The sequence below is a fragment of the Triplophysa dalaica genome, chromosome 14 (genome assembly GCF_015846415.1).
Source record: "Triplophysa dalaica isolate WHDGS20190420 chromosome 14, ASM1584641v1, whole genome shotgun sequence".
NCBI lineage: Eukaryota > Metazoa > Chordata > Actinopteri > Cypriniformes > Nemacheilidae > Triplophysa > Triplophysa dalaica.
In genome coordinates this window covers 8,398,743-8,411,023 of record NC_079555.1, presented here as the reverse complement: position 1 = coordinate 8,411,023, position 12,281 = coordinate 8,398,743, and the positions used below count along the sequence as shown (strand labels likewise).

The window sequence follows — 12,281 nt, the reverse complement described above, 5'->3', positions numbered from 1 at the left end:
TCAACTTTTATCATGGGTAACATAAGTGAGCGAGTGTACATCGGATGTGCCCTCAAAATCAGAATGCATTGTGGGTAAAGAGTAGTAAAAAAAAGAATTCGGACCACACTACAAAATGGCGGACTCCCGATATAGTGCACCATATAGGAGGGGACGAATTCAGAAACAGCTCGAGTGAGTGTCATAACTCTGTTTTTCAAAAGCTCTGCACTATAGCTGTGTCCAAATTCAGGGGCTACAACCTTTAAGGTCGCGGACTTGAAAACGAGGACTTGGTTTTCAAAGTACGCAGTCTCAAAAGTCCAAGAAGCGAACTGAAACGAGACGGGCTTGCCTCGCGGAGCATTTCCAATTACGTGATTTGCGTCACCTGCTGCTCCTGTTGCGTGGTGACAGCAGGATACGTTTCTGACATTTTTAAACAAATACGGAGCCAGAAAAATATTTTCTTTTCGAGAATGAGACACGTTTATGTATATTAAAACAGCCCAACAGTATATTAAATTGAACAGCCTAACAAATACTAAAAACACAATGCTGCAACAATAATGTTTATTAACAACATCATGTTACTATTATACATATATAAAACGCTGAAATTTACCGTTTTTGTGAATCACATATTTTTATTTAACTAAAGTTTTGATAGATTATTTAAAAGTTTCAACCCGGTTCAGGCGCCCAATGAATCTCGGGATAGCCAAAATTGTGAAGGATACATTTGTTCTATCCTTAATAACCTGCGGAAGTAAGGTTGCATTCTGATGCTGCTTTTGAAGCAACCTTTGAATCGAGACTCCAGTCGCGCTGCTGTGACCCAATCGGTCTTAAAATTCAGCCTTCAAAGCACGCAGCCCCCAAATTGGGACACAGAGGCTGCGTCCAAATACCCCCACTTGCGGTCTTTGCACTTGACCACTTGACTACTTTCTTGATGTTTTTCCTGTTTTTGTCCCTGGTGTTTTAGTGGGCGTGAAGATCCTAAGTGAGCATTAAGTATTTCTAACCCGATGGGACACACTTAGAAAGTGCAAACATATAACGTTAATTAATGTGGTGTTTCTAATTATATGATACAAATAGTTTTACAAAATACATAACTCTGGAGTTGTCCCCAATAAAATATGTAACACTACGTTTTTTCTATGAAATTATATCTTATATTTAATTATATAGTCAAGTCAGATTTATTTTTATGGCGCTTTTTTTGTATTGTATCAAAAACTAAAACACATGTTAGCCAAACATAGAATAAATAAAGATATAACATACACTGGAAAGCTTTCCGCAACATCTCGCGAGACCCGAGCAAAAGTCTCATGATTCATTTCATATCCAGAACATGATGGGAGCGGTATTCAAGCTAGTGTGTGTTTCGAGTCATCGACATATATGCGTGCAATTTGATGAAATAGTATTGAACAAAAAGAACATCAACGTAATCTAGAACGACGAGACATGTCGTATGAAATATCCGGTTTGTGTTGTAAAATGTTCAAAACACACTGAAATAGTAAAAATGCACATAACCAGTAGACTAACAAAACTGGTTTGCAGAAAGAAAAAATGAGCACGTCATACACAAAAATCCGGCACCACCCTTTATAGGCGTGTATGCATGTTTGTTTTCGCCACGTTAAAAAAAATTATACACGGAATAAATTCTCAAACAAAACAGGAATATTTTATATTTAAGTAAAAGCCCAGAGTTTATGGAATGTCTCCTGTATCTTTGGAAAGTTTTTAATAATATGAACAGTATGGCTTTGTCACTAACAAACGCACGTAAAATAACAACATAAGCCAAAATATCTTGGAAATGAATTTTATAGTTTTCAAGTACTTAAAACAGTTGAATAAAAACAAGTCCCAGAATATACAGAGTGAACAGTATGCCCCCAGACTATGTATACATCCTACATTGTTACTGTCATGATGCTCTTCAGAGTGAGTTTGAGATCAAAGATTCGTGATCATCAGAAGCTGATAGCTTCAAGCCCATTGTGGCAGACCTTTGACACTACAGAATGTAAAGTAAAATGAAAAAAAAAACAGTAAAGTTACAAATAAAAGTAGCCTAAAATGGCAGTTGCCTACTTATAGGGTAAGGAAACACAACTGCTTTAAATACCTAAGTTTTTAATTTTTTTCATTTTTAGGCAGAGCACAAAATGCACACAAAGCCACAAAGTCAATCCGATGTACTGAATACCACAATGATCAAGATTCAGGAAAACAGATTAGTGATTCATGACATTTCAGCACAACTCATACTTCTTGAGGACTTTATCCTTAGGGACACGTATCTAGGTCTGACGTTCACAGAATAATAATTCAATTGCCTCCTATCTTAATGGACCAGCACCAGGCCACCACAACGAGCACCACGGCCCTTCCATGGCCATAACATCTGACACGTGCTTAAAAAGGATTTTGATACAAAAAATTCAAGTGGAGAGATTTTGAGAAATTTGTTTAGTATTTTGTCAACACTCTTCTGTACATTGTTTGCTCAAATATTCCCTGAAAGGGATAGTCCAAAAAATAAATGTCTTTCATCATTTACACACCATCATGACATTCAAAAACTTTCTTTCTTCTGTAGAACACAGATTTTGAAGAATGTCAGTGACCTAACAACATTGCCCTGCATTGACTTCCATTGTATGGACACAAAAGCACTTGAAACATTTCTCAAAATAACTTATTTTGTGTTCCACAGAAGAGTCGCATATAGCTTTGAAACCAAATGAGGGTGCGTTAATGATGACAAGTTTTATTTTTGGGTAAACAATCCTAATCGAGCTGATGGGAGTCGCACAACACTGTTGTTTAAATATGAAGTGTCAACTCTCTAAGGTGAAACCATGCAAGTGTTTCCCAAGTGGATCATCCCACCATCACACAAAGCCAAGAGGTTCATGGAATAGAACATTTAAGATGGACAAAATGCTAACAAACATCTGCACATTATCAGACTTGGATTCATACATAATCTGTACACTATCTACAATATTCATATTCATAGTGAGGAAACGATAAAGAAGTGCCATCACTAAAATGTAAAGAAAGATATTTTGCCATGATTTAATTGTACATTTACATTTTCCATTTAAATTACAGATTTCAAATGAACGTGATTGAAACAATGGATATTTACACAGCTTATGCATTGAGTCTAAGGGACTGATCTTCTCTTCTTCTGGAGGAAATGTCAATGTCTATGGAATCTTTGCCCACGATAAGACGTAGACGTTTTGCTGGTGGGAGTGGGATAAAATCATCCTCATTATCAAAGTAGTCCTCTTCTTCATCCTCCGAAGACAATGACTCCACGTCTACGTTCTGACCTACCTCCTTGTCGTCCCCTGCTTCTCTTTGCATTATCCCCAAGGTGACATCTTCCGGGTACGCCCGATGCAAGGATGTGCCGTCTTCCTCTCGCTTCAGCTGAATCTTGAGCTTGGTGGAGCTGCTGTGGGAGCCGTGGTTGAATCCGTTATTCAGCTTCGCCACGTACGAGCTGCTCCTGTCCGTCTCTGGTTCCTTACTAAACTTGATGCTGATTTTGGAGGAACTCGACGAGTTGGGCTCTCTGGGCTCGTTTTTACTGCTGCTGCTGTCCCGACGCCTGCGTAGTGTTATCTTGGGGATGCCCGAGTTATTCTGCAGAATCAGCTGAGCATCGTAGCGTGTGATCTGACGCTTTTTCTTTCCCTTGCCACGGCGGAGGGCCTTGCTGCTTTTAGCCGAGCCGTTGTAGTGCTGGTGACGGCCGGGGAGGCCAAGCACCACCTTCCCACAGTCTGCTACATCTGCAGCCCGAACCGCATGCCTCAGGTCAGGCACGCTTTCGTGGAGAAAGGAATCTCCGTAGGAGTCCGAGTCTTCCTGTTTTACTGTCCGTCTACCTCTGGGACACGTTCCTTTCTTAGGACAGCTATACTCTAAACTAGGCATGTTCAGCTGGCGCCCAGGCGTCACGGGGATGAGGTCTCCCGGCTCTGTCTTGAGGACCACACCACCCTGAGCTGTGGCTGGGCTTGACGGCTCATTTAATGCTTGTGTGCTGCCATCAACCCCCTGAGCACCAAGAGAGGTCCTTGTGGACCTACGAGTTCTGTAAGGGCAAAGCACGCTATCCTTGCATAAGGAAGTACCCTTTGAAAACATCTGATTGCTTTCTGACGACCGTGCTGCACCGTCTCCAGGGCCCTGAACAGAACAGTGCCTGTCCCTTGTCTGCTCCTTGAGATTTCTCACTCTGGTGGAGCTCTTCGTCCATACACTTCGACAGCGTCTTTTTCCTTTAGGCGAAGGTTGTGTCGGCTTTGACTTGTGTCTCTTTGGTAAACTTGAAATATTCGTTTGACTTCGTTTCGAGGATGAGGTAGAAGAAGGAGTGCTTGACGGAGTTTGCCTTGTTACCGCCTTAGCTTCTCCAGGCTTTTTGACACAGGACTGTGAAGTCCTTTTCCGTAATGCTGGAGACACAAAAAAAAGGGATAAGTTTACAACATTCTCAACACAAGACATTAAACACGTAAAAAGTCATCCTACTTGTTTGTAAAGTGGTTGGTTCCTGAGAGTCTGCCTCTGTGTTGGAGCTGACAGACTGGGTGTCAGAGTTCCTGCAGCTTTCCCCAAGCTTCTTCAGTCTGTTCAGACGCTTGTCTGTTTCTCTTAGGCCATACTTGCTATTGATCACTGGAGCCTCCACGGGCAACCCAGCTTTCGACTTAAAAGCACCAGTGCCACGTCTGAAAAACACAGCACATATTTAATGTTTGTACTACTCCCTCAAGAATTATTTTAATAGAGCAGAATTATATATTTGTGTATTAAACAGTCTCTTGGTTCATTCCTAAAAGCGTCCGAAATTAGAAGCATGCATCACGATACCTTTCGCAAGTATAGCATTCACAGAATTCATTGTTTTCGCCAAAGAAACCATCTCCATAGTAACAGGAGATCTCTTCCCCTGGTTCAATGTCCCGCAGAACCTTCACACAAGCAGTGTCCCGCCCTGTTGACACAAACTGTAACAAACCCCTGGCATCAGCAAAATTTAATTTCCTGCTTTTTACTTAATCACCAAGTAAACATTCATAGAAAGCAGAGTCCAGTGTTCACATATTTACCTTGCAATTTGGCCGACAATCTGTAAAAAAAAAAAACGAACAAGACAAACATAAATTTACTACGCAAGATACCTAAGGTTCATTGTGTCATCAGGAAGAAATATACCGTGGTTGATAAAAGCCGCTGGTCCCAGCCAGAGTTGTGCACAGTTTTTGCGTGTCGAGTACATGACACTGAAATCATTCTCTCCATGATGAAGCAACAGTCTCTCTTCACTGGGAGACAACTCAGCAATGCAGCCCACGAGATGCTCGATTTTATCATTCCTCTTCCTGTTGTGTGCCAAAACAAAGTTAAGGGGAGTACAAGTATCGTAGAGAAATTGATTATATGATAATAAATCGGTTAACTCACCAATCCTTTGTTGCTACAATTTTGGCTCCATTTTGCTCTGAAGAGTAGCGATTGCAAGGAAGGATCTCAAACCCGCTCTCCGATGCAAACATACGTAGGTAAACAAACACCTGCCGAGACCCAAGAAAAACAATAAATAAACAGTAAAATTACAATCACCATTTAACAAAAAACGTGAGTTGATATCTTTAAGAACGTTTGTTTGTGTAGGTTACATGCGCTTTGAAGAGCTTCTCTTGGGACTTGGTTTTGTTGAGGAAGTGATGTCTCGTCCAGTCACCAGAGGTCAGAGCATGAAAAGCTTTCTCCATGTTGTCATGCTTTTTGAAACGATCGATCACCTCCCTCAGCTCATTTTGTCGACCTTTGATTGGTCGAAACCTAAAATAATATGTAATATGTTACATATACATCAAAGTCAAGTCTCATTCACCCAAGTCCTATAAACTAGACAGCTCAATGTAATCTAAGCAGACAAACCTGGTGTTCATTTTGTGAGTCTGGAAGCCAAGGTAAGGATCCAGGATCAAACTGGTGCTTAGATCATCATATTCACACAGCTCCTTGGCAGTCATTCCAGAAGAAGGTACATGGCGCCTTTCTGCCTCTGGGGGCGCCCCACCACAACCTGTCAGTTTAACATTCATTTAAAATTTTCGTTTATCTAAGACGGGTCTGGAATTTCGGAGACACTTTGAAAACTGCTGGAGACCATTGGTTCCTTTTCTTAAAGGGACTTACGTCTACTGCATCTTCTGACACTCGGGGAGCCCTTGTTTTGACGCAGATGGGCTCTCTGTGAGTTTTGCAGCCTGGACTTGCTTACGGGCTGATTGCTGGAGAACTTGCTACCATGTCTCCTGCCATTCAGCACCATGTTCTTGGATTCTCCCATCTACTTCATACCAGCTGGCTGTCTGGACAAGGCGCATTGAGCTTCTGTGTGCTTGTGAGAAAACATTCAACAAGGAGACATCTGAAACAACTGGACTGGAGCCTGATCTGCTGTATTGTCTGCCGAATTTAGAGTGCTCCGAATCAAACCTCACTTGTTGATGGTGCTTCACCTGCATAAAAGATAATAAAAACGTTTAAAAAAAATCACCTTTATGCCAACAATGAATGCGGTTAATTATTATGCTAATTATTGTGCAATTCATACAGTTTATAGATTTAGTAACTGATCTCGTGATATGCAATTCGTCGAAATATCCAGAACTGTGTCGATTAACTTTTCAAGTGAGGACAGAGCGCCTCCCGCTGGCTCCTCTTGGAGATAACAAAACTGCCTTCACTTAAACTATAAATCTCCTAGTTTTTTGTGGGCTTACTTATAATGTCACACTCACTATTTCACACAGCTAACGTTATGTATTTAATATAATTGATAGCCTGCATCAGTAGACTTCGCTTCACCGTGTCTAAGCACACTCCCATCCGCTGTGCATTTAAATCCCACCACAAACCCACTCGCCGATTCAAATTTGAGCCTCGCGTGAATGTTTTATTAAACCAACTGCTTTGGGAAAAGCAAAGCTGATGTAATTTAATGGTTTTTATTTGTTAAATGCAGTTTGGTCGTAACTGTTTAGCCACATTAGAAGTTAAAGTAAACACTGTTAACGCTAACTAGCCTAGCATCCCGCTAACAAAACAATGAGGCTTACCGAACCGTCTGCTCTAACGTCTATAAAACAGCGACCATGGCAGATAGCAGTGCAGTCGCCACGATAATAGCAGCATAGCATCTAATAATGTTGATTTCACCGAATAGTTTCACAGAGGGTCACATTAACGTGCAAAAATAAGTGTAGCGATGGGCCTTATGTGCAGCTAACTGCACGACTGCTAGCCGACACCCGGAAAAGGAGTGATCTCGCTTATCGTATTTACAGAATACTTAAAAAACTCACTTATTTGGCTGCCGGGTCAATGTTTGTCCATCACCAAAATCCAATGCGATGAAAAACATAATAAAAATGTCAATACTGCCAAAAAACTGTCAGAATTTTTTTACATTAAAATTCAAGATGGCGCCCGGAGATCAACAGAGACGACAGGACAACCGAGTCGGCTAGGAAAGAAATAGACCTAAAACGTGTAAATTATCGACTCTAATTTGACGATCACAACATTAGTCTCTATTCAGAACTGTCCGAATAACCCATTCGCACAAGGTAAAGGTTGCTGGGTGTTGGTCAAACGCAATAAACCCCTCGTCAAACTCAGATGTATACAAAGAGAGCGTTGTAGTTTTTCCCCTTTAAATGTGCACTTGCGGCTCGCTGCGTTTCTGTTTCCGTAGAGCAGCAACCAGCATCCAGCCGCACCATCGCCTTTTACAAAATTCAAACTCTCCCCACGCTCTCGACTTGCTGTTTTTCTAAAACAACTGCTCGAATAAACAATGTTATAATTATAATATATAGCAATAAACAACGTATGAAGTATTAACATATATATGAACAGCAAATGAAAGCGCCGCTTGTCACCACATGTAGGTTGATCAATTTTTGTCTAATCATCAAGGGAGAATTTCGCTTTCTGTACATTTTAATCATGAAATGTGCACATTTATTATTTATTAGTTTGTTTTTGCAACTTACTGTCTACGTTGAACGTGGTTACCTGCAATTAACTTTGTCTTAATGAAAAAATATATATATTTAATTATTAGTGATGACCAGTGTATTACCCGAGTCTGTTTATGGGCATCATGCAGTTTAGAACAGATGCACACTACGAAACGTTCTTCTCGTAAAACGTGTTAAAATGATTCCCACTTACTTAAAAGCATGCTAGAAAACATAGAAATGAAGGAACCCGTCAAAGATGACACATGTATAACTTCGCGCAGAGCTGCGCATTCAATTCGAGTTATGACATCAAAGTATCGCGAGAGAGAGAAAGTCAAAAGCCGTTTCTTGACGTTTTTTGCGATCTCTTTGCGGTACTTTGATGTCATAGTTCGATCTGTCTGCGCCGCCCCGCTTTGGTTTAAAGTCCAACGCGCTTATTTCTGCTGCTTTTTCACGTGCTCTCGGAAATTCGGTAATTCCCACTTAAACCCGGAAGTAACTTCTGGATTTAGTCACATTTCAAGTATTTAGTAACATTAAAACATTAATGTTACTAATTATTTAGTAGCATTAAACAATTACAAGTATCTGCTAACATTAAAACAGCACCGTTCAATAAATTATTTCCGGGTTGTAGTCGGAATTATCGAACGTCCGAGAGCACGTGAAGGCAGCATCTACCCCTAGATGCAGAAAGTCATGACAACAGACATTTAAATGCAACGGGTTGAGTCTGTCCTTGCATCAGCCTTTTCGATTTGACCCAGATTAAACTAGTAAAAGAACGTCTACTGCTTTGTTCTCGGATCAGTCATATACACCCCAGGATGTGGCACGCACATTGATGATGTCATTCATGTAGAACAACAACAGGCTCTCTCACAAGGATACACAACGCCGCTTAGCCGCTTAGTTACCATCAAACTGCTGACTACAGTATTTTACATACATTAAAAAGGTCTTCTAAAAAAAAGGAGGTATGTCAGGCCGTTACGGTAGTTTAAGCTAACGATAATTGATTTATTTGGACATCTTACAGCTACCGTTAAATATGTGTCAGTCCGCGGCGGCGATGCTAACGAGGCGTTATTAGCCATCTATAAAACTTTAATGGAACAATATGGTATATATCTTACACCAGCTTTTTTAAATAATTGATTTGCTGGTTTGTCTTTATGATTCATATCAACTTGATATATCAGGATTCTGCAATGTCAAAGGTAAGAACCCTCGGCTGTTCGCCAAGCGTTTACACAAATGTTTTTTGACAGTTGTGAATTGTGTCGCATGGCGATAACGTAGACAATACCAGCGTGTTTTATTGCAAGACAACACGTTTTTATCGTTAGCTCTTCATTTGTTCTCGCACGTTTCGATGTGTAACTGTTCCTGTATTCTCTTCAAGGTGCAGTCACAAGTCTCTTAGTGAGAGAAGGCGAGAAAAGGATGATCTCGAAGAATTAACCACTAATATTGACGAACATGCCTCAAAGGAAGAGAGCCCTCGTTCCCATAAGCACAAGGAGAAGGCTTAAAACAGATGAAGACTACTTCCCTTTCAATTCACTGCCTGTGGAATGTCAGCTCCACGTACTGTCGTTCCTTAGTGAGATGGACAAATGCAACTCTGCACTTGTGTGCGTGAGCTGGAGTTGTCTGGTTCGCTCTGGGAAGCTCTGGAGAGTTGCCGACTATTCACGCCGTGGGGTTTTTCACCTGGGCCAAGAGGGTCTGCTTGTTTCCAACCGAGAGTTTGAGCGCTGGAAAGCTTGGGTTCACCATTACACCCACCATCTTATATCCCGTGGTGCTAGCTTGCTCACTGTCAAAGCCAGTTTCGATCTCGGGGATGAGTGCAATAAGTGGGTAGAACTTCTTTCGCACCTTCTGGAGAACGTCCATTGCAGAGATCTCAGTCATTTGGACTTAAACTGGACGTTCACGCTGCTGGAGCCACTTGACCTTCGCGTCCACACCAGTTCGAGTTCTCATCAAGAAAACATCACCAAGATGGACCAAGTCAATAACTTTCAGATTCTTTTGACCAAGCTTGTGCACAGCTGCCCAAGGATAACCAAAATGCGGCTGCACTTTGACTGGTCCGAAACGTCGGTTTCACTGATTACTCGATTCCAACATCTCCGTGTATTAGAACTTAAGTATTTTTGGGTATTTAAAGGGGTCAGTCCGAACACTTTAGAGTCTCTGACTAAATCGCTGCCCAATCTTAAGTCCCTTACACTTCACCTTCTGGTGCCATTGCGGAATTTAGGCATCTCGTACACTCTCGAATCCTTGTCTCTTGAATTCCTGGATGTTTCGCCCAGTCGTGGTCTGGTGTTCTCCTGCCTCAACCTCCCGGCGCTGCGTGAGCTGCGGGCCAAAAAGATTGTTCGGGGAATAACCCTGGACCGCCGAACCAGACTCCAAATACAGAGCAGGTGGCCTTGCCTGTATCAGGTCTTACGTCAAGGGACACCCAAATTACAGGCCCTTAACAATGAACGACTCCTTCCAAACTGGAAAGAGCAAAGTTACAGAGAGTTGACCTCAATCCTCCAGCAATCTTGCTATTGTCTTCAGCATTTAGACAGTTGGCTGTGGTGAAGATGAGTTTTAAAACAATCATAGAGACCAAAAATATAATCAGTTCTTTTAACCATTAGCAGATACTTCAAGCCATGATCTAAGCCAGCAGCACAGGAGACAAATGTATATATTTTTATAACCCTAAAATACAGGTCAAATAAAAAGTGTTACTGTTACAACTTGTGTAGTGCTATCATGGTTTAAATTAAGAAAATGTCCATGCATAAGACATTATTGTTGTGTGTACATTTTTGAAGAGCTTAGGGGAATTCTGCTGAATGTTCTATTGTGCAAAAAGAAACAGCTCTGGGGAGGACAAAGTGGATTGCGGCAATTGAGTGTGGATCACATTGACAAGAACTATTATTTAAAAAAACATTTCCGTCACATTTCACAATTGTGTTTCGGTAGGAAAATTGTTTTCGCCTTTGTGTTCATCACTGTTCTAAACCAGATTTTATTTCAGTATTTAGTATTCCGCAATCTGTGACAAAAATTCAGACATTCCTAATGATAAAATCCCCTTCTGTGTTAAAGGTGGTTTGTCAAATGTTATCAAATAGTTTAGAAACGATATTTATTGTTTTGTTTTAATCCTCTTACTTTGATAAACTGGAATTTCAGTGGAAGGATTTTATTTTTAATAAGCCCATGATCTGGTATTTTAAGGTTATTCACGTGAGTGAAAATATGCATTGTGATATATTCCTGTGTTAGTCTATGTTTGGGGCATCAAAATAAATGACACTTTATCACTATAAAATGTGACATTAGAATAAGTTATTCTTTATGTAATAACTTGAATCAATGAATAAGCCTATTTGACTGAGATACAATGTGCATATTTGTGCTAAGCATTTCAATAATATTTATCTACCTTAAAGACATAGTGTGCCTTTAATAAAGTTTTCAGCCCAGATCATTTTTTCTTACATTTTATGAAGTGATAATACATGTAGACTCAAGAATTAATCGACCAAATTGTGTTGTTCATTTTATGTGATTTGTTGTTGTTGTAATCTTCAGTTAAATTTTCATGTAAATGTTGTTTCCTGATGCATGCACTTTGTGTGCAGTACTTCATACTCGTCCACAGGAGGTCACAATACTCTTCTTTTTCACTTGTGTCTCTTATCACCCTTAAAAACAGAATCTTGTCAGAAGTGGTGCTGTGAATGAAATAATTGTGTGGAAAGATCTGCTACAATAAATGTATTTTTGGTCATTTTAAGGAATCATTTGTACAGGTTTGTTCGCTTTTGTTTAACAAATACATTCTATTCAACAGTACACAATTGGTCCACTGTTGCTTTCAGGTGCAGCTTATCAATATTATAATAACTTTGTTATTTTATCCTTAATGATTTACAATTCAGGCAAAGTCAGGGGTTTATAAGACATTACCAAGGAATATCAATTGCCCTTAGGGATACTCTTCCCAAAAAATAAAATTCTGTTATGAATTTCTCCTCTCCAAGTTGTTCAAAACCTTTCAAAATTTCTTTGTTCTATTGAACAAAAAGAAAGATATTTTTTAAAAATGTTAGCAACTGACATTTCTCAGACATCCTTTAACCATAGTAGAAAAAAAGTGGTAAAGTCAAAGATGTCCCAGAA

At 40.2% G+C, this 12,281-nt stretch overlaps 2 protein-coding genes across 4 annotated transcripts; one reads left to right on the top strand and one right to left on the bottom strand.

The window, feature by feature from the left end:
* The first annotated feature begins 38 nt into the window (after positions 1 to 38).
* On the top strand, positions 39 to 11,899 carry si:dkey-12e7.1 (uncharacterized protein LOC557553 homolog). 3 transcript variants are annotated; one of them, XM_056766109.1, is made up of 2 exons: positions 39 to 174; positions 9,481 to 11,899. In XM_056766109.1, exon 2 carries the CDS (start codon positions 9,558 to 9,560, stop codon positions 10,680 to 10,682), a length of 1,125 nt encoding a protein of 374 aa, XP_056622087.1. In that variant the 5' UTR covers positions 39 to 174; positions 9,481 to 9,557; the 3' UTR covers positions 10,683 to 11,899. The 3 variants fall into 3 exon arrangements, with proteins under 3 accessions (XP_056622087.1, XP_056622088.1, XP_056622085.1); XM_056766110.1 differs by lacking the exon at positions 39 to 174 and adding an exon at positions 8,697 to 9,052; XM_056766107.1 differs by lacking the exon at positions 39 to 174 and adding an exon at positions 8,698 to 9,295.
* Positions 1,810 to 6,400, bottom strand: kmt5b (lysine methyltransferase 5B). The gene is given in 9 exon segments (XM_056766106.1): positions 1,810 to 4,484; positions 4,561 to 4,760; positions 4,903 to 5,039; positions 5,142 to 5,161; positions 5,248 to 5,414; positions 5,497 to 5,606; positions 5,712 to 5,877; positions 5,977 to 6,124; positions 6,238 to 6,400. Coding segments are annotated over 9 exon segments (2,430 nt in total). The 3' UTR covers positions 1,810 to 3,165.
* Positions 11,900 to 12,281: the final 382 nt, after the last annotated feature.

Excerpts from the sequence above, each read along its gene's own strand:
- si:dkey-12e7.1 (XM_056766109.1), top strand. The coding sequence starts at position 9,558 with ATGCCTCAAAGGAAGAGAGCCCTCGTTCCCATAAGCACAAGGAGAAGG.